This window comes from Trichomycterus rosablanca, chromosome 18 (assembly GCF_030014385.1).
Source record: "Trichomycterus rosablanca isolate fTriRos1 chromosome 18, fTriRos1.hap1, whole genome shotgun sequence".
In the NCBI taxonomy this organism is placed as follows: domain Eukaryota; kingdom Metazoa; phylum Chordata; class Actinopteri; order Siluriformes; family Trichomycteridae; genus Trichomycterus; species Trichomycterus rosablanca.
The window spans coordinates 603,838-625,000 of record NC_086005.1 but is presented as its reverse complement, the minus strand read 5'-3'; the positions used below and the strand labels follow the sequence as shown (position 1 = coordinate 625,000).

General features: G+C 42.2%; 2 protein-coding genes across 2 annotated transcripts in view; both read right to left on the bottom strand.

Moving 5' to 3' along the window:
* The window catches only part of tacc1 (transforming, acidic coiled-coil containing protein 1), a 45,395-nt gene extending 44,049 nt beyond the window's left edge, over window positions 1-1,346 (bottom strand). Inside the window, exon 1 of the mRNA XM_063014551.1 lies at window positions 1,307-1,346. The gene's annotated coding sequence lies outside the window, so the exon portion shown is untranslated. The remainder of the gene's footprint in view (window positions 1-1,306) is intronic.
* Window positions 1,347-6,570: 5,224 nt separating this feature from the next.
* ddhd2 (DDHD domain containing 2) lies at window positions 6,571-18,925 on the bottom strand. The gene is made up of 16 exons (XM_063014001.1): window positions 18,719-18,925; window positions 16,469-16,656; window positions 16,029-16,118; window positions 15,068-15,182; window positions 13,877-13,966; window positions 13,082-13,226; window positions 12,436-12,644; window positions 11,762-11,829; window positions 11,501-11,644; window positions 11,235-11,321; window positions 10,616-10,756; window positions 10,374-10,529; window positions 8,766-8,871; window positions 8,436-8,585; window positions 7,826-7,967; window positions 6,571-7,054 (listed from the first exon to the last, which is right to left on the bottom strand). The coding sequence occupies exons 1-16, from the start codon at window positions 18,855-18,857 to the stop codon at window positions 6,979-6,981; spliced, it is 2,046 nt and encodes a 681-aa protein (XP_062870071.1). The 5' UTR covers window positions 18,858-18,925; the 3' UTR covers window positions 6,571-6,978.
* Between the last annotated feature and the right edge of the window lie 2,238 nt (window positions 18,926-21,163).

Sequence of the window (21,163 nt, the reverse complement as noted above, 5' to 3'; positions counted from 1 at the left end):
CCGAGCCAAAACGCTTCCACTCTCACTGCACTCACATACAAATAATCAAATCCTGGATTCCCTTCCTTCCTCCGCCATCGCTATAGTCCCCCACCCTGACCGAGGAGAGCCGAACACCATCACCAACTGCTCCTATTCCCCTGCCAGAGACGGAATCACACGGAGAGCAGAATCACGTACGGAGAGTCACACACCACCATCCATGAATCAACAATCTCTAGTGCAGTCGCCCCGTCCAGCCAGCAGAGGTCACTACTGCAGCGGAAATGAAGAACCCGTTCAGCCAACCTTGCTCAGACACAGACAACCGTGTCTGTGTGGTCACCCGAACGGTCAATAGCACAGCTGAGATTCCAACATGTAGGCTAGCGCATTAGAGCACTGCGCCACCCAAACAACACTTAAACCTAAACCTGGATCATTTTTGGTTAATTCATTATTTCTGTGATGCAGAAGAATCTAAACTATAAAGTAAACGAAACGATTTAATGGAGGAGGACTGTATGTGTGTAGTTTGGTATGTTCTCCCTGCAAATTTCTAGTTTCCTTGTGGTAAATTAGCACCATGCCCAGTGTTTTAAAGTGGTGCTGGACACACCGCAACCCTGATTAATTAAAGGCGACGCTTCTTTCCTGCACCCCGGCCCGTAAAGTCTTCACTGATGAAAGGCTTGCTTGACTGTGGACAGCAGCTTCTACAGTAGTTCAAAACAGACCTGTTTCTAAGGATTTTCTTCCCTTGATAAAGGACCACTGTTCCATGTACTTTGTACAGTTGATCCTGGGACCTGATCTTAGAAAATGTGGGGTCTTGCTTCAGTGGCCTCAAGTGAAATCTGCTTTCAAGCAAAACGTCCTAATGGTTGCAGTCCTGTTTATATGGGCACAGAGAAGTCAAGCTGAAGTCAAACATGATCATTAATTAGGAATTAAGATGCCATGATACACAATTTAATGGCATTACAGAACTTTCTACATCATCAAATTATATATTTTTGATCCAACAATAAACTTATGGAACTCAAATTCATAAAATAATGTCACATTAAAAGGAAAAACATGATAGACTCCATAAATTCCAGCACAACCATCAACACAACATCAGATTTATGAAGAAACCGAGAGAAAGTGCGTCCACATAAAGAATCGACTCACTGAATCATTTCATTCATTCATTTCTCAACTCTTTATCCCAAACAAACTCGTAAGAATTGATAAAACACAGAAGAATAAGATCTAGCAGCATGATAAGCTTACAGATCTGGTCTAACGGTACATGTAGAGTTTTATAAGAAAGTTTGCTCACCGGTAGATGCGCTGTAGTTTAATCACCACGTTCACTGTTACTGAATCAATCTATAAAATGTAATAAAAAGTGTTTGCTCTGTGGAATGTCAAACTTCTTATTTCTGTTCGCTTCTTACAAAGTTGTGGGATGAGATCAGTAGGAGGGCAGTGATGGAAAAGGAAAAGGAGGGATTTAAACACACTGGGACGAGTGTGTAACTGCGCCATCACTGGTGTGTTTACTGGGGAAAAAAGTCGTTCACGAGGAGTCGACTCTTTAAATACCCGTGCATGGAACCTGATAAAAGAGAGTCGACTCCGTAGCTTTTGAGTTGCCAAGCCTGGTATTTAAAGAGTCGACTCCTTGAGAACGACTTCTATTACACTTTTGGTTAAACTAGCTTCAAGTGAATCGACTCCAAAGCTTTAGAGTTGATCGCGAATAAATGTTCCCTCGCAGATTTAGATTAAAAAACTGAATAAAATAAAATGTAATAATAAATAATAATCGAGACTTGTGTCATTGTTTGGTCACTTGTGGCACGGCTGCTTTAAACAGGCTATTTTGGCTAGCTAACGGAGATTAGCCTAACAAGGCTAACGTTCATGGTCATGGGAAATGTAGTTTTTCGAAATAAGCTTAAATTAGCTACTTTATAAATCAGCCTAGTTTTTGTTTGTTTGTTTTAGATTTTATTTATATCCTGGTGGTTTCCGGCCTTTAAAGTTTTTTTATTTTTTTTTAGAATTAGGGTACTTTGTAAATAAGTCCCTGTTTGTGGGTCCTTCCAGGTACTCTAAAACGTGCTAATGTTGCTAATGGTGTGTTTTCTGGAAAACAGAGTCTGCCAAACAACGTGCTTGTGTACTTCTGTGAAGATGAAATTTTTGCCACATGTGTTATTGAGTCAGAGCTCATTGAAGGACACAATAATCTGAAAAGATCTCACCGACGGCTAAACTGTTGTCGTCAACTTAAAGTGAGAAATGAAAAAAAAGACGTTCGTCAAGCGGCGCCCTGCTAAACTTAAACAGTTTATAATAATAATAAACATGAAAAACTATATTATCTCTGAAATCTTAGTCCTCCTGTAGTCCTTCATCAGTGCAAAAAACGATTTTTATTTATAACTTTAATAGCATTTAAATTATTTAGCATATTAATAACTTTAATAGCTTTTAAAATATTCATCAAAATGCTCCAAAGCAAGTTGTATTTAATCAAGTGTAACCCACATTACATACTACTGTACAACTCTTATACTGACACTTTTACCCTTTATTACATAATAAAAAACAGATTTTTATTCATAACTTTAATAGCATTTAAAGTATTCAGCATATTAATAACTTCAATAGCTTTTAAAATATTCATCAAATTGTTCCAAAACAAGTTGTATTTTATCAAGTGTAACCCACATTACATACTACAACTCTTATACTGACACTTTTACCCTTTTTTATATAATAAAAAACAGATTTTTATTCATAACTTTAAAAAAACGTTCTGAGAACATCAAGAAAACTGGACAAAATAACGTTGAGGGAACATTCCAATGCAATCCAATTCTTTATAATAATAAATCAGAACCATATTTTAGGCAAAACAACATAAAGAACATCATGTAAAAAATTTTCTCAATAGTGCAACAACATTTTTACATAATCCATCTTCATACTGACATGCAGCCCCGGTTCTGGACTGCGTTGCTTAGGGCGGCAGTGAGAAAATCTGTGCCCCCATAGCGCCCCCATAGCGCCGGCCCTGCTTGTGTTACTTTAGTTTCACCTTAAGCCGGATTCGAACCTAGGGCGAAAAAATACGCGCGATTGCGCTCTGCCCACAGCGCTACTCGAACAGCGGAGTTATAAACAGGTTATTATGTTGATATAATCAGTACACACACAGCGTTACTAAGAATAAAAATGAAAACTACTTAATATAATAACCAAATGCGTTCTAATTCCCACAGTAGCAGCAGTTTCCTTCTGTTTCATACACACACACACACACACACACACACACACACACATACACACATCACTCTGTCTCAGTCTAATCTGCAGCATTTCTCTCCCAAATACAGAACAAAGTGCGTCCCGTATCAATTCAATACTGAACACCACGTTTAGTTTCCAAACAAGGAATGATTCTGTATTTAAGGGAACCCTATGGCAACCCTATGATGACAACCCATGCAGACAAGGGAAAACATACAAAACTCCTCATAGACAGTGACCCGAGGTGAGGATCAAACCCAGGTTCTTAGGATCCATATTAATGTGCACCATCCACTGTAATAGCTGTGCCACGTACGTAACAACCTCTCAGATAAAACAGCTGCTCATTAACAGCCCAAACCTGACAATTATATTAGGCTCATATTATTAAATCTACTGATAAACTACTGTTTTAAACTTTAGAAACACCATTGTGTTGATCGAGGTCGCTGTGAGTGCAGAGCATTTTCTACAAACACTGGGCCTAAGTCACTCTGAACAGGCAGCCACTCTAATGCAAGGTGCAACACACTTATTTCACTTACTCAATCCTAGAAACCCAGAACAAAACGTACAAATCCACCTACTAACATGGAAACCGGAGCTTTTAGAGAAAACACAAGTGACAACATGTCAAAGTCTACAGACAATAATTAAAGGATAAAATCGAACCCATGTCCACAGGACCCTGGAGCTTACTGCAACACGTTGCTGCCCCCACAGGGTTCCTGCTCAGGTATCTTCTCAAAAGCCTGAATGCATCGTTTCTCCTTCCTCAGTATCCAGGCTCACATCCACATGTGGCTACTGACCAGACCAAGACTTTTATCAATAGTAGGTTGGTGATGGTGCTAAATGACTTGTTTTCCGTATCCTTGTCAATTTGACCATCGCTGCCACGCCCTTTACCGTTCTCGATTTTACTTTGTGCTGTATTTGATCCTTTGCATCCCAAATACAAGAAGGAGCCAACATGTTCCAAACTTCTACCTTCTACAACCATCTCCAGAGCTTCTCCAGTGTTCATCATCACTTTCGTTTGTTGCTGCATTTATCAGCAGGTTAACGTGAACAGATCATTAAATTTATTTACATTTTGGGCACTTGGCGCACCACCACTAGCCCATTGACGGATCTGTAGTGGTGCCACCAGTTTGGTCAGACGCTGACCGGACACAATTCACTGTCTGGGGGAGGAAAGGCTGGACGGGGTGAGACCTCCTTGCCACTGCAACAGTGACTCCTACTGTCAGTCCAAGGCGTCATAACAAACAGTAAAAAACTACAGTGTGTTGTGCAATCTTCTGAATGCACCGATGGCTGGTGGCATGACTGGCAAAGGTCGCCAAAGTGTATATATAAATATTGGGACAGTGCAAAAACATACCTGAAAAAAATTAACTCAAACACATTTAAACACACTTTATTTATTTATTATTAAAACAATATTCATGGAATCCATTAATGACATAAAACAGTTATAAACTCTGGTTCAATATGAAATTACATTTAAACACTGGTCTAACACACCTGAGTCACCTGATCAGGTAAGTCACTGAGTCATCAGTGAGCAAGCTCTATAATGGCATGAACAAGCCATACAAGTGCTGTCATCTTTTAACTAAATGGGCACAAATTCCCACAGATATACGTCAAAGTCTTGTGAGAAGTCTGAAACTATCACAAAGGTCACACGTTTTTTAAGTCAGGCGTCCGAATACTTTTGACCACATGGTGTATGTGGTACCAGCAAATCAAGGGGATTAGAAATGTAGTAAAATACCTTCACAAAATATAATACTGACAAACTGTGGTCAAAAGCATGTGGACACCCACTGCTAATGTGTATAAAATCAGTGACATGCTTCCTAATTTTGGCAGCAACAGTTTAGGGAAGGTCCTTTCCAGTCACATCATGACTCACATCAAGTGAGCTCCATAAGGACACCCATGGACCCTCTGTTACTGCAGCAATGAGGGTGTAAGCAGTCACATTCATATTAAAGCCCATGGTTTAGGGATGGTGTCCACAAACTTTTGACCATATAGTGCATGATGTACTGTGACAAAATGTAAAACGCTCAGCACATCAATCCCAGTCACCACTGGCCTGAATAATTACAGCAGGTGTGAAAAAGTAAGTGCCCCCTTTAGTTTGGCTCTTTTGGCGTATTTTTCATCCATCAGACACCACGACTTCATTACATACATCATTTCTATAAAAGCTGGATTTACTGTCAGGATTAAAATTCTACATTTAATGTCAGGATTAAAATTCTAGATTTAATGTCAGGATTTAAATTCTAGATTTATTGTCAGGATTTAAATTCTAGATTTAATGTCAGGATTTAAATTGTAGATTTAATGTCAGGATTTAAATTGTAGATTTAATGTCAGGATTTAAATTGTAGATTTAATGTCAGGATTTAAATTCTAGATTTAATGTCAGGATTTAAATTGTAGATTTAATGTCAGGATTTAAATTGTAGATTTAATGTCAGGATAAAAATTCGAGATTTAATGTCAGGATTTAAATTGTAGATTTAATGTCAGGATTTAAATTGTAGATTTAATGTCAGGATTTAAATTCTAGATTTAATGTCAGGATAAAAATTTTAGATTTAATGTCAGGATTTAAATTGTAGATTTAATGTCAGGATAAAAATTCGAGATTTAATGTCAGGATAAAAATTCGAGATTTAATGTCAGGATTTAAATTCTAGATTTAATGTCAGGATTTAAATTCTAGATTTAATGTCAGGATTTAAATTGTAGCTTTAATGTCAGGATTTAAATTGTAGATTTAATGTCAGGATTTAAATTGTAGATTTAATGTCAGGATTTAAATTGTAGATTTAATGTCAGGATTTAAATTGTAGATTTAATGTCAGGATTTAAATTGTAGATTTAATGTCAGGATTTAAATTTTAGATTTAATGTCAGGATTTAAATTCTAGATTTAATGTCAGGATAAAAATTTTAGATTTAATGTCAGGATTTAAATTGTAGATTTAATGTCAGGATAAAAATTCGAGATTTAATGTCAGGATAAAAATTCGAGATTTAATGTCAGGATTTAAATTCTAGATTTAATGTCAGGATTTAAATTCTAGATTTAATGTCAGGATTTAAATTGTAGATTTAATGTCAGGATTTAAATTGTAGATTTAATGTCAGGATTTAAATTGTAGATTTAATGTCAGGATTTAAATTGTAGATTTAATGTCAGGATTTAAATTGTAGATTTAATGTCAGGATTTAAATTGTAGATTTAATGTCAGGATATTAAATTCGAGATTTAATGTCAGGATTTAAATTCTAGATTTAATGTCAGGATAAAAATTCGAGATTTAATGTCAGGATTTAAATTCTAGATTTAATGTCAGGATTTAAATTCTAGATTTAATGTCAGGATTTAAATCATGCTTAAAGTTGAGGTGTTGAGCTACCAGCAAATGTCACCACAGAGTCCACAGTGGAATTACGACAAACTTAAAACAACACAAATAGGGTTAATAAATGTAAATACATTATAAATCAATGCCAAAACAAGTATCATGGTTGTACTTTAGCATTTCTAATTAGCTCTGATCTGAGCTTATCAGATCTGGCCTTCAGAACCTGATCTCATCACTGGCAGTGGATCATAAGAAATATTATCGGTACAGATTAATCTCTTCTGTTGATCTTCTACTGCTGTGGGGATTTACAGCTCTCAGAACCATAAACCTCCTTCAGAACCAGCAGCGCCGTGTCCTCCGACTCCCTGTAACGAAAAAATATATAAATAAATAACCCTCGTTACGAAGCACAACGACCCACGGTCACGTTTCAGCAGCCCTGTTTCAGCAGCCTCATCATCCAGAAGGTGATGAGATGATCAGGGATGTTCCTCAAGCTCTGGTTCTTCTGGTTCTTTAGCCGTGTGTTCAGTAAATGAACTCTTATGCAAAAGTTTGTGCACCCCAGGGCACCAATAGGGGTTGAATCTCAGGGGTGCTGTCAGCCCGCTGGGTGTCTACGCAGGCATGATCGTCTGTTTCTGAAGGATGAAATAGGCGATCACGTCTGCGTAGATGCCCAGTGGGCCGACAGCACCCCTGGTGTGCCAGTCGGGCATCTACATACAGACATGACTGGCTGTTTGGGTCCTGTTTGGGAAACTGGACCCTCTGCAACCCTGACCAGGACGAAGCTGTAGAATCTGTAAAAAGAGTGGCTGTTGTTCTAGCTGAGAAGATCACGTTTGTTTCTGACATGATCTCCAGCAAGCTCATGGTCGGCTGTCCCAATACTTTTGGCCACCAGTTACATGGAAGTCAGATGGAACAGTGGTCACTTTGTTAAGGTCAAGGATAAAAAGCCAAACTGCCTCCTTATGCTGGAAGGAAATTTTTCACCTCATCATGTGACCAAAAAATGAGAAGCTGCCGGAGGGGAGCAGCGTGGGCGATGCTGCCCAAAGCCGAGCAAGCTTTTATTTCGGAACTGCAAGTGGGTTCGAGTGGGTTCGAGTGGGTGTGTGGGCTCCTCTCACCAGTAGCACAGGTGACTCTGGATGGCGAACAGATACTCGTTAAAGCTCTCGATCGGTTTCTCCTGAAGAACGTAATCGATACGCCGACCGCCGTTCAGCTTCCCCACCGACACCGACTTCACTTCCTGTTCCAGCGGCGACGCTGTAGCGCACAAACACAAACGGTAGAGGAAAAAATCCCTGATGTTATTAGCATTTATTTTTCTGATTTGGATATATTCAATTCCCATCTCACTCACGACCCTTGTGTACAACTGCAGCCCTGACCAGGGTGTCGAGTGCTCACATCAAAAAACTGATCCGCACTTTATAAATAGTGAACTAGTAATCAGAAGGATGCTGGTTCAAGCCCTACCACGACCAAATTGCCACTGTTGGGCCCCCGAGAGAGGCCTTTGTAAGTCACTTTGAATAAAAGCTTCCACTACATGTCGCAAACGTCACTACTGAGTTCCAAACTGCCTCGGGAAAGATGTCAGCAGCAGAACTATTTATCAGAAGTAGGCGGTTGTGTAAAGCACAGTGCTGCTGGACCATGGAGCAGTGGGAACGTGTTCTGCTTCAGAATCTCACAGCCTGATGGATGAACCTGCGGATCCCAGGGACTCACCTTCCGGTTCCTCAGCGCAGGGCGTGGCCGTCGTAGCCAGGTCGTTCCCCTCAGCCAGAGCCGGAGCAGGAAGTTGGGAGAAACTCTGCCAGACGTTCCGAAACGAGCCCAGCAGATCAGCGCTGACCCTGGTCAGTCCCTCCTTCAGCTCTGCACAACACCACAAGGTCAGGGTCAGGGACCACGCCCAGACATCAGGATGAAACTGTTCTGATGATACGGGACTCTAAAGGTCCGGTTACTCCAGGTTTATCGATCGTGTATCAACACAAAGCTTTGTGTTAATACACCATCGATTTAAGATAGCAGAAGAATAACAGTGTTAGTTACCCAGGTGCATCCTCTTCCTGCCCTTGTGATGGGGCATCAGCATGGGCGGTACGTCCACCTCCGGGGGCAGAATCATGGGCTCCATCCTGTACGCCACCGGATCAAACTAGAGGACACGAGGGGAACAGAACAGTTTAAACTCAACACAAAAAATTCAACACAGTTAAAAGATTATTTCAACCAATCAGCTCCCTCTGCTGAGTTACATACACATAGCCTAAAGTATGTGGACTCCTGACCACGAACCTGACCAGACTAAACCAAACTAAACCAAAGCAACCAAATCAACCAAACCAAACCAGACTAATGTGAACCAAACCAAACTAACCAAACCAAACTAACCAAACCAACCAAACAAAACTAAACCAACCCAAACCAATCAAACCAACCTGACCAAACCAACCTAAACTAAACCAAACCAACTACACTAAACAATAAACCAAACCAACTCAAACCAAACCAATCTAAACCAACCAAACCAAATCAACCAAACTAAACCAAAACAATCCAACCAAAACCTAACCAAAATAAACCGGCCCAAACTACACTAAACTAAGCCAAACCAAACTAACCCATACAACCCAAACTAAACCAAACCAACCAAACTAAACCAAACCAACCAAATTAAACCAAACTAAGCCAGACCAAACTAAACCAAACCAACCCTAACCAAACTACACCAAACCCAAACCAACCAAACTAAACCAAACCAACCAAATTAAACCAAACTAAGCCAGACCAAACTAAACCAAACCAACCCTAACCAAACTACACCAAACCCAAACCAAACTAAACCAACCAAACCAAACTACCGGGCAGTGATAGCTCAGTGGTTAAGGTACTGGACTAGTAAACAGAAGGTTGCCGGTTCAAGCCCCGCCACCACCAAGTTGCCACTGTTGGGTCCCTGAGCAAGGCCCTTAACCCTCAATTGCTCATCGTGTTCCGCTCATTCTGTAAGTCGCTTTGGATAAAAGCATCTGCTAAATGCTGAAAATGTAAATGTAAACCAAAACAACCCAAACTAACCTAAAACAACTCAAGTCTATATGAACCTGGCTTTGCACTCAGGGGTGCCATCATGGTGGAACAGTAAAGGGCCTTCCCCAAACTTTTGCCACAAATTTGAAAGCATGTCAATTTTAAATAACTGATTCCACACGACCTGTTAGAAACGAAACACCTGAACTCAGTTAGACGGGGTGTCCACATATTTTGGTATAATGTATAACAGAGCTTAAAGTCATCGAGCACCAGTGAGAGGAAAATCAAGTATCAGGAGATCATCAGTCCTGTTACTTCTCTATTACCTGAGATTACAAGAGGAGTCAAAAGTATTTGGACACCTGACCATGAGCTTGTTGGACGTCACATTCCAACACCATGTGAATGTTTTTTTTGGATGTCCAACCAGCTCATGGTCAGGTGACCAAATACTTTTGGAACTGGGCACCGTCAGTGGATGCCACCTTGACAACATTTGTGAAGTGATGATGTCCAGGAGCAACAACAGCTCGACTATGGAGTACACAGTAGTTCCTCACATACAGCTGGGGTAAAGCACAATGCTCATGGACTCTGGAGCGGGATTAATTGAGCTGGACCTACTGGGTGGAAGATGTTGTAGAAGCTGGAGCAGGTGGGGAAGCGGTAGTTTGGGTCGATTCTCTTCAGGCCGCGGACGGTGAGGAACATTCCGATCGGAGAACCGAACGCGAAGAAGGCCTGAGGGTGGAAGAGCAGCTGAGGGTAACTGATGGAGACCTGGGGGAGGTACAACAAGTATCAGGAGATCATCAGGCAAACGTACATGAACCTCCAGGCCATGAGCATGCTGGACACCACACTACCTGTCCGATCCCCACATCAAACTGCTGGTAGTCAATCACCGTGGTTTTGGTTCGAGTCTCTTGGACCAGACTCTGGATTTCTGCCGAGCTGCTGGTCTCTGTACTGGAGGAGCGGTTCCCACTGGTGGGTGGAGATCTGTGCTGGATCAGAGAGAGAGGAACCCGGGTCAGAACACACACACACACATCAATCAGTGCCCACTTCCACAGAAAGGTTCCACACCTCCTCACACAGGCCTGGTACTACATCAACCCGACCCACACCAACCCAACTCACACCAACCTGCACTAACATCAACCCACATCACACCAATCCACACCACATCAACCCACACCAACGCGAACCCACACCAGCCAACACACACCAACCCACATCCTACTACACCAAAATCTACCCACTCCAACCTACACCAACCCACACCAACATCACCCCACATCAAACCAATCCACTCCAACCTACGCCCAACCCATCCTACACTAGACCAACATGAACCCACACCAAATCACACCAACCCACTGAATGTTAAATCTTGATCTGCAGAACTCCATGTATGATCATCCAGCAGAACGATCATGTATGAACTGGTGTGTGGGGTTAAAATGACGCTGTCTTTTTTACCTTCCAGTTCCTCACATAGTTCAGGATCTTCTTACGAGGACCGAGTGGGATACCAAGTTCCTTCAGGTCACTCTCAGAGCACAGCGCCTGGAATCAAACTTCATCGTCAGTGAAGAACTGAGTATTATTTAGCCTTATATAATGCTCAGACCTACAGGGCTGAGAAAAAGTCAAAGAACGTTACAGCCACTGTGAAACACGGTGGTGGTAGCGCTAGTGGGGCCAAGGCGCCCGTTACTAAGGGAAGGTGGAAAATAAAAACCCACCAGAGCCTCCATGTCCACTTGTTCCCTCTGGAGAACTTGGAGATGCTCCTCCAACCCGTTACTCCTCAGCAGCTCCTCTAAACCCTCACAGGAAGTGCAGTCTGGTTCAGTAAAGGAGCCGAGGACGTCATCATCTGGCACCACCTACAACAAAAACCAAAACATCCACACAGGACCGTCTCACACCGTGTTCTGGTGCACCATCAGTGTCTGATCTCACAAAAGCTCTTCTGACTAAATGAGCACAAACTGAAAACCAACCTGTTCTGAATTAGTTCCTGCTGATCCCGGCTTCTGATTGGTCAGCAGATCAAAGAGGATTAATGAACCTAAACCAGAGAAGAAACATTAACAATCAGACTGTGTAAAGTTTACAGACCCAGACTGTCTGAAGGTTACAAACCTGATTCTGTAAAGTTTACAAACCCAGACTGTCTGAAGGTTACAGACACATGCTGTGTTAGTTTTACAGACGTAGACTGTATAAAGTTTACACATGCAGACTAAAGTTTACAGACAGAGTTTGGAGTGAAACTCTCCAGTTTTCAGGTTTACAGACCGAGACGGTGTAAAGTTTTAAGGATTACAGACCCAGACTATTTAAAGTTTACAGTACGAGACTGTGTAAAGTTTAAAGACCCAGGCTGTGTAAAAGTTGTTTGAACACATACACAGACTGTGTAAAGTTTACAGACCCAGACTGTGTAAAGTTATAAGACTTAGACCCATACTGTGTAAAGTTTACAGACCCAGACTGTGTAAAGTAATAAGACTTAGACCCGTACTGTGTAAAGTTATAAGACTTAGACCCATACTGTGTAAAGTTTACAGACCCCGACTGTGTAAAGTTTACAGACCCAGACTGCGTAAAGTTATAAGACTTAGACCCACACTGTGTAAAGTTTACAGACCCAGACTGTGTAAAGTTTACAGACCCAGACTGTGTCCTGCCACTGACATGGCTCCAGTAAACCGCGGGTTTCGTTGGAGGAAGATGGCGTGCAGGCGGTTGATCTCTGACGCCACTGTATCCACGATGGTCTGGCAGTAGGTGGCGCTGTTGTAGAAGAAGAGATCTAACACCGTGTCGTTGGCAAACTGGCGCAGGCGGCCGATGCTGGGCAACGTGATTCTCTGGATATCTCTGTTCAACAAACAACCAGAGTTTACATTTAATCCAGGTTCAATAGATCTGCTATTGCTAATAGAGCTGCTCCTCATATACTGATTCAGTGATTTTATTTTCATTGTGATTCAGCCGTGTGAGTGTGTGTGTGTGTGATTGTGTGTGTGTGTGATTGTGTGTGTGTGATTGTGTGTAATTGTGTGTGGTTGTGTGTGTGATTGTGTGTGTGTGATTGTGTGTGTGATTGTGTGTGTGTGATTGTGTGATTGTGTGTGTGTGATTGTGATTGTGTGTGTGCGTGTGTGTGTGTGTGTGTGTGATTGTGTGTGTGTGATTGTGATTGTGTGTGTGCGTGTGTGTGTGTGTGGGTGATTGTGTGTGTGATTGTGTGTGTGATTGTGTGATTGTGTGAGTGTGTGTGATTGTGTGCGTGTGTGTGTGTGTGATCATGTGACCTGTCCACGCCGATACTCTCCCCGTGCAGAACTTTGTGCCAGTTGACGGGTAAGAACTCCACCCGCCCGGCGCCGGCGCTCCTCTCCTCGTCAGAACTGAAGTGGGAGCTGATGAGGGTCAGAGCGGCGCTGCGGAACTCGTTCACTGAAACACACAGAGGAAAAAGAACCACCTGCTGTAAGAACAGAAGTTCTCTCAGGGAAAGAGGAACCGGACACTTCTGTTCTGTTCTGTTCTGTTCTGTTCTGTTCTGTTCTGTTCTGTTCTCAGACGACTGTGAGAAACGTCAGAAGAAACCCGGACACCAGTCACACCAGCCTTAAGAACATGAGATTTTGTAAACTTATAAGAAGAATTCAAGAGAACCACCCCCTGAGAAAACTAGCCTCGAGAGAACTCGAGAGAACAAGCCTCAAGAGAACAAGCCTCAAGAGAACAAGCCTCGACAAGTGACACCAGTGTCTGTCCCATACAGTGAGAGAACTAGCCTCAAGAGAACTTTAGAGATCTAGCATTGAGAAAGCAAACCTCAACAGAACTAGCTTCAAGACAACAAGTCTCTCAAGTTTAAATCCCTAGTAGTGCTGCCAACCTGGCCGGGCACCCAAACAGACACAGCTGGCTGATAAAAGGAGGGCGTGGCCTGGGCACCATTACAGCTGCACAATTGCGACCTCTAGTGTTCACTTGATGTGTCTGCACTGGTGCTGAGGTATTCACAGAGTTCACGGTGTTTCTCCGTACGCTGTTCGGCTCTCAGGTGTGTAAATGCACTTTAGGGTGGAGCTTCTTACCACACTGCACGATTCCTCTCAGACGCATGTCACACGCTGGTCCAATCCCATGAACCATGAACACCAGGTGATCCACCACGTCTGGTTCTCCTGCAACACACACACACAATCAACACACACACACACACACACAATCAACACACACACACACACACACACACATACACAATCAACACACACACACATACACAATCAACACACACACACACATACACAACAAGCACACACACACACACACAATCAACACACACACACACATACACAATCAACACACACACACATACACAATCAACACACACACACACACACATACACAATCAACACACACACACACACACACACACACATACACAATCAACACACACACACACACACATACACAATCAACACACACACACACACACACATACACAATCAACACACACACACACACACACACACACAATCAACACACACACACACACACACACACACACATACACAATCAACACACACATACACAATCAACACACACACACACATACACAACAAACACACACACACACACAATCAACACACACACACACACACATACACAATCAACACACACACACACACACACACAAACACACACACACATACACAACAAACACACACACACACACACAATCAACACACACACACACACACACATACACAATCAACACACACACACACACACACACAATCAACACACACAATCAACACACACACAATCAACACACACACACACACAATCAACACACACACACATACACAATCAACACACACACACAATCAACACACACACACACACAATCAACACACACACACACACACAATCAACACACACACACACACACAATCAACACAACAAGTCATGGGTTCGAGTCTCAGCAGTACACCAGCCTGATCAATCAGTAGGTTTCTGGTTCATCCCAGAGCGGTTAAGCGGGGCTGAGGTCAGGGCTCTGTGCAGGACTAAGGGGCACAGTCATGCTGGAACAGGAACGGGCATTCCCTAAACTGCTGATGCATTGATTTATTACATGTTATTAACTGTTGTGGATAAAACTCATGAATTCAGTGATGAAACAGGGCGTCCCAATACTTTATACAGTATATTTATTAGATGTCGATTATGAGGTGGGAACAGGGCGTGGCGTCGTGGTGAGGTAGGAGTGCTGTACTCACCCTGTGTTATCTCCACGTGGATGTTCTCCACCCCTCTCTTCAGGGTTCGGGGTTGGGTTCGTTCGCTGGGGGACGGCGGGGAGCCGTACAAGCTTTTTGGATGCTGCGTGATTAACTGCAAACCAACAAACGTAAATCAGAGTTTTAATCTCAGGACGTCCAGTCAGTGCTGGTCTGTGCTGGTCAGTGTTTCTGTTCCACCCAGGGTCCCGTAATTATTAAAATAACAGACACATGATGATGCTGAAAGAGCTACGCAGACATAACAACACTTATCAAATCCCAGACACCATATCTAACCAGAATCGCAGCAGTTAAGAGGACTCTGTCGGGGGTATCTGCAGTGTCTGTGGTGTCGATGGTGTTGGCATTGTTCATATTGTCAGTAGTGCGGGCAATGCCGATGTTGTCTGTGGTGTCGCTGTTGTAAGTAATGTCTGTGGTGGCGGTGGCGTTGCCGGTGGAGTTGATGGTGTCAGTAATGTCTCTGGTGTCAGTAATGGCTGTGGTGTTGGGGGTGGCAGTGGTGTTAGCAATGTCTGTGGTGTTGATGGTCTCAGTAATGTCTGTGGTGTCTGTGGTGTTGACGATGTCAGTAATGTCTGTGGTGTTAGTAATGTCTGTGGTGTTGGTTCTGTCAGTGGTGGCGGTGGTGTTGACGGTCTCAGTAAGGTCTGTGGTGTCTGTGGTGGCGGTAATGTCTGTGGTGGCAGTGGTGTTGACGGTCTTAGTAATGTCTGTGGTGGCGGTAATGTGGCGGTGGTGTTGCTATTGTCTGTGGTGTTTGTGATGTCAGTAACATCAGAGGTGTTTCCGGTGTTTCCGGTGTCGTCAAAGTCGGCTGTGTCTATGTTGCTGGTGGTGTTGGTGGTATTGGTGGTATGTGCGGTATCGGTGGTATGTGCGGTGTTGGTGGTGTCGGTGGTATCGGTGGTATGTGCGGTGTCAGTTGTGTCGGTACCTTTGGGTTGTGCAGGATGACGGTTTCTCCGGTCGGCAGCTCTAACGTTCTCTTCCACTCATCCAGAGTCACCGCGATCATGTACGCATCCTGAGAGAGAAACAACCAACACAGTCATCAACTACAGACCAATCTACTCACCATAACCACACACCTCAAAACAACACGCGACAGTGGAGGCGCTCAGCGCTAAAACACGCTAGCACACCAGAGCTTACATCTTAAACTCAAATCAGTTCAAATCTCAGCTCTGCTACCGGGAGGCTGGGCGCCGAACAACGAAAAAGAAAAGAACAAAGAAATAGAATTAAAAGAAGGAAAAGAAACTGAAGAAGAAAGAAGAGGAACACGAAGATGAAAGAAGTGTGCTGGTTCTCGCTGAGGTTAGAAGGTTAGAGGAACTGTATGTACTGTATGGAGGAGGTGTGTGGTGGAGGAACCTCGAGCAGCTGGCTGATCTCCTCGCTGTAGGGACTGTAGTTCATCTCCTTACTGCCTTTATGGAACCAGGAACATCGGCGCACCTCAGACGGACCTTCATCCCAAAACACGGCGTACCTCCTCCTCTCCCTCAGCTTCACGTCATAACGCCTCCCCTCTGTAGCTACCAGCACCTCCTCATCAGCTCCTGTAAACACACACACACACACAATTATACACAGATACACACACACACATACAGTGTATCACAAAAGTGAGTACACCCCTCACATTTCTGCAGATATTTAAGTATATCTTTTCATGGGACAACACTGACAAAATGACACTTTGACACAATGAAAAGTAGTCTGTGTGCAGCTTATATATCAGTGTAAATTTATTCTTCCCTCAAAATAACTCAATATACAGCCATTAATGTCTAAACCACCGGCAACAAAAGTGAGTACACCCCTTAGTGAAAGTTCCTGAAGTGTCAATATTTTGTGTGGCCACCATTATTTCCCAGAACTGCCTTAACTCTCCTGGGCATGGAGTTTACCAGAGCTTCACAGGTTGCCACTGGAATGCTTTTCCACTCCTCCATGACGACATCACGGAGCTGGCGGATATTCGAGACTTTGCACTCCTCCACCTTCCGCTTGAGGATGCCCCAAATATGTTCTATTGGGTTTAGGTCTGGAGACATGCTTGGCCAGTCCATCACCTTTACCCTCAGCCTCTTCAATAAAGCAGTGGTCGTCTTAGAGGTGTGTTTGGGGTCATTATCATGCTGGAACACTGCCCTGCGACCCAGTTTCCGGAGGGAGGGGATCATGCTCTGCTTCAGTATTTCACAGTACATATTGGAGTTCATGTGTCCCTCAATGAAATGTAACTCCCCAACACCTGCTGCACTCATGCAGCCCCAGACCATGGCATTCCCACCACCATGCTTGACTGTAGGCATGACACACTTATCTTTGTACTCCTCACCTGATTGCCGCCACACATGCTTGAGACCATCTGAACCAAACAAATTAATCTTGGTCTCATCAGACCATAGGACATGGTTCCAGTAATCCATGTCCTTTGTTGACATGTCTTCAGCAAACTGTTTGCGGGCTTTCTTGTGTAGAGACTTCAGAAGAAGCTTCCTTCTGGGGTGACAGCCATGCAGACCAATTTGATGTAGTGTGCGGCGTATGGTCTGAGCACTGACAGGCTGACCCCCCACCTTTTCAATCTCTGCAGCAATGCTGACAGCACTCCTGCGCCTATCTTTCCAAGACAGCAGTTGGATGTGACGCTGAGCACGTGCACTCAGCTTCTTTGCATGACCAATGCGAGGTCTGTTCTGAGTGGACCCTGCTCTTTAAAAACGCTGGATGATCTTGGCCACTGTGCTGCAGCTCAGTTTCAGGGTGTTGGCAATCTTATTGTAGCCTTGGCCATCTTCATGTAGCGCAACAATTCGTCTTTTAAGATCCTCAGGGAGTTCTTTGCCATGAGGTGCCATGTTGGAACTTTCAGTGACCAGTATGAGAGAGTGTGAGAGCTGTACTACTAAATTGAACACACCTGCTCCCTATGCACACCTGAGACCTAGTAACACTAACGAGTCACATGACATTTTGGAGGGAAAATGACAAGCAGTGCTCAATTTGGACATTTAGGGGTGTAGTCTCTTAGGGGTGTACTCACTTTTGTTGCCGGTGGTTTAGACATTAATGGCTGTATATTGAGTTATTTTGAGGGAAGAATAAATTTACACTGTTATATAAGCTGCACACAGACTACTTTTCATTGTGTCAAAGTGTCATTTTGTCAGTGTTGTCCCATGAAAAGATATACTTAAATATCTGCAGAAATGTGAGGGGTGTACTCACTTTTGTGATACACTGTATATATATACAGTACACACATAATTACACACACATACACATTTACATACACACACACAGATACACACACATTTATGTACACACACATAGATACACACACATACACACAGGTACACACACACATATACATACACACAATTATATATACACACACACACACACACACATTGTAGTTCTAAACATAAACATCCTGCCTCAATAATTATTTTCATTTTTTGCTTGTTCAATAAACAAGCAAATGATTATTAATTAAATATATTAATAAAAAATCTAAATTCTACATAATAACAATCATCGTCCAAACCATAATTATTTTTTTGGGAACCACCAGGACCCTGACTAGGATTACACGGTAGATGAATGATTTACCGTTCAGTCGGTGATGAGCCTCCTCCAGTCTGAGAGAATCTTCCAGACTAAACGCTCTCCACGACTCCACCGTCCCGTCCTTATAGAACCAGTGATGCTCCACCGGCCGGTACGGTTCTGCTTCAGAGTCCAACATCATTCTCACCTGGAACCAGAGTTACAAACACCGTTCACTGATTCACCCGACTCAACCCGACTCAACCCACTCGCTTCTGCTCCGTCACTTTATACACTGATTTAATGACTCAGTTCAGTGTCATCATTAAAGAAACCACTCCCATTAGGATGGAAATGATAAACAGCTCATCCATCAGATAAACTTTCTCTTGACTTGTATTGTGTCCTGATATGAACTGGAACCCTGACCTGGCTGTTTTACTGTTGTTTACAGTGTTTTGGGTGGTGATGGACCCACCACGACACCGTCCAAGATAGAATTAAGCATGGAATTATATTTATTTTTAATTATGGATCCACACAAATACAGTGTATGTTTAGTATGTGGACGCCCCTTCTAATGATCAATTTCAGCTGTTAAAATCAAATGATATTCTTGGGGGCTAAAAGTTTGGGGAAGGTCCTCTCCTGTTTTATATTGGCTGCGCTCTTGTGCACAGAGCCCTGACCTCAACCGTTACTGATCTCCTCTGACAGGTTAAATCCTATTATAGAACTTTCTACATCACCAAACCATCATCTACGATCCTGTAAACAAAGAAACAGAATAAAAACAACTGAAAGTTTTTTTTATAAAGAATTATTTGCTCCAAAACAGATGATTAAAATCCTGCATGTTTCTTACAAGCATAAATAAAATAAATAAATAATAATCGAGGGCAGATGGAACGTCTTTATTTGTCATGTTTACATCTACAGGACAATTAAAAACGTGTTTCTGCATAGAAGCTGGTGAACCTGGAGCCAAGAGGATTAAGCGCCTTGCCCAGGGTCCCAATAGTACATTGCAGAGCCAGGATTTAAACCCACAACCTTCCCATTGATAGCCCAAAGCTCTTCACATGACTCTATTGCAAAACCGTTACATCATGCTCACAGGACATGAAAACGTCATCATTAACATCTGACTCACTTCTCACTGTTACTGCTGTAAAATAATAAAGCACAGTCACTGAAATGTAGGTCAGAGTTACATGAGGAGATCATCATCAAATCTGGGTTTCTTTATTTATTTACTCTTGTTGGCATAGTGAATTAAAAATTAAATGATTAAATCTTAACGTTCTTGTGATACAACATTTAACTCTGGAGTTTCACTAAAGGAAGCGAGATCTGTGAAGAGTTAATAAGTTTATAATATGATCTGATTTAATTAACAGAAACAAATGCACTAAATCTAATGATCAGAACTAATAACATGGTGAGTATCTGACATACACCGTTCAGGCATAACATTATGACTAATATTGTATTGGTCCCCCTTTTGCTGCCAAAACAGCCCTGACCCGTCGAGGCATGGACTCCACTAGACTCCTGAAGGTGTGCTGTAGTATCTGGCACCAAGATGTCAGCAGCAGATCCTTTAACTCCTGTAAGTTGTGAGGTGGCGCCTCCATGGATCCGACTCGTTTGTCCAGCACGTCCCACAGATGCTGGATTGGATTGAGATCTGGGGAATTTGAAGGCCAAGTCGACACCTCAAACTGGTTGTTGTGCTCCTCGAACCGTTCCTGAAGCATTTTAGCTTTGTGGCAAACCTGGTCGGTGTAAATCCAATTATTTGGACAGAATTATTTGGAGAAGGTTACGAGAATTATATTATAAGTTTTATATATTCACATGGGCTGGATGGAGGACATAACACTGAACATTTAAGACACAGTCAGAGGTAAAAGCTAGTAAATAAAACAGTATAAAATATATTTGCTTTATATTTCTCATAATATAAAATAATCCAAATTAAACATGTTGTAGTTTCTGGTGTGATTATTCATATCACATTTACTAAAGAAAAACATAAACAAACAAGATTTTTTTTTTTAGTTTGGAGCAGTTAAACCTGTTGTATTGTATGTATGTTTACATTGTTTATCAGAATAATAATAATTATTATTATAATAATTTTACAGCCTTGAAATGAACTTCGGTCTGCCAGCATTATACTATAGTATTATACATTTACATTATTATTATTGTTTTTCATTTATAAAATAATATTATGTTAATAAAATACAGAAGTATACTTCATGTTTGGTGAAATAAAATCACAATAAAAGCGTTTATTTCACCTTTAAAGAACATAATTCAGCAGATTCCACCCGAGCACCCGAATTAAAGGTCATTATTTAATAGTAAAGAAGCAGTAAGAAATCAACACCGGAATAAACAATAGATATTACAGATTATTAAAGGACATTATTTTATATGTAATCACGTCATTATAATCCTCAATCACTCACGCGTTATAAAATAATGTAACATTAAAAA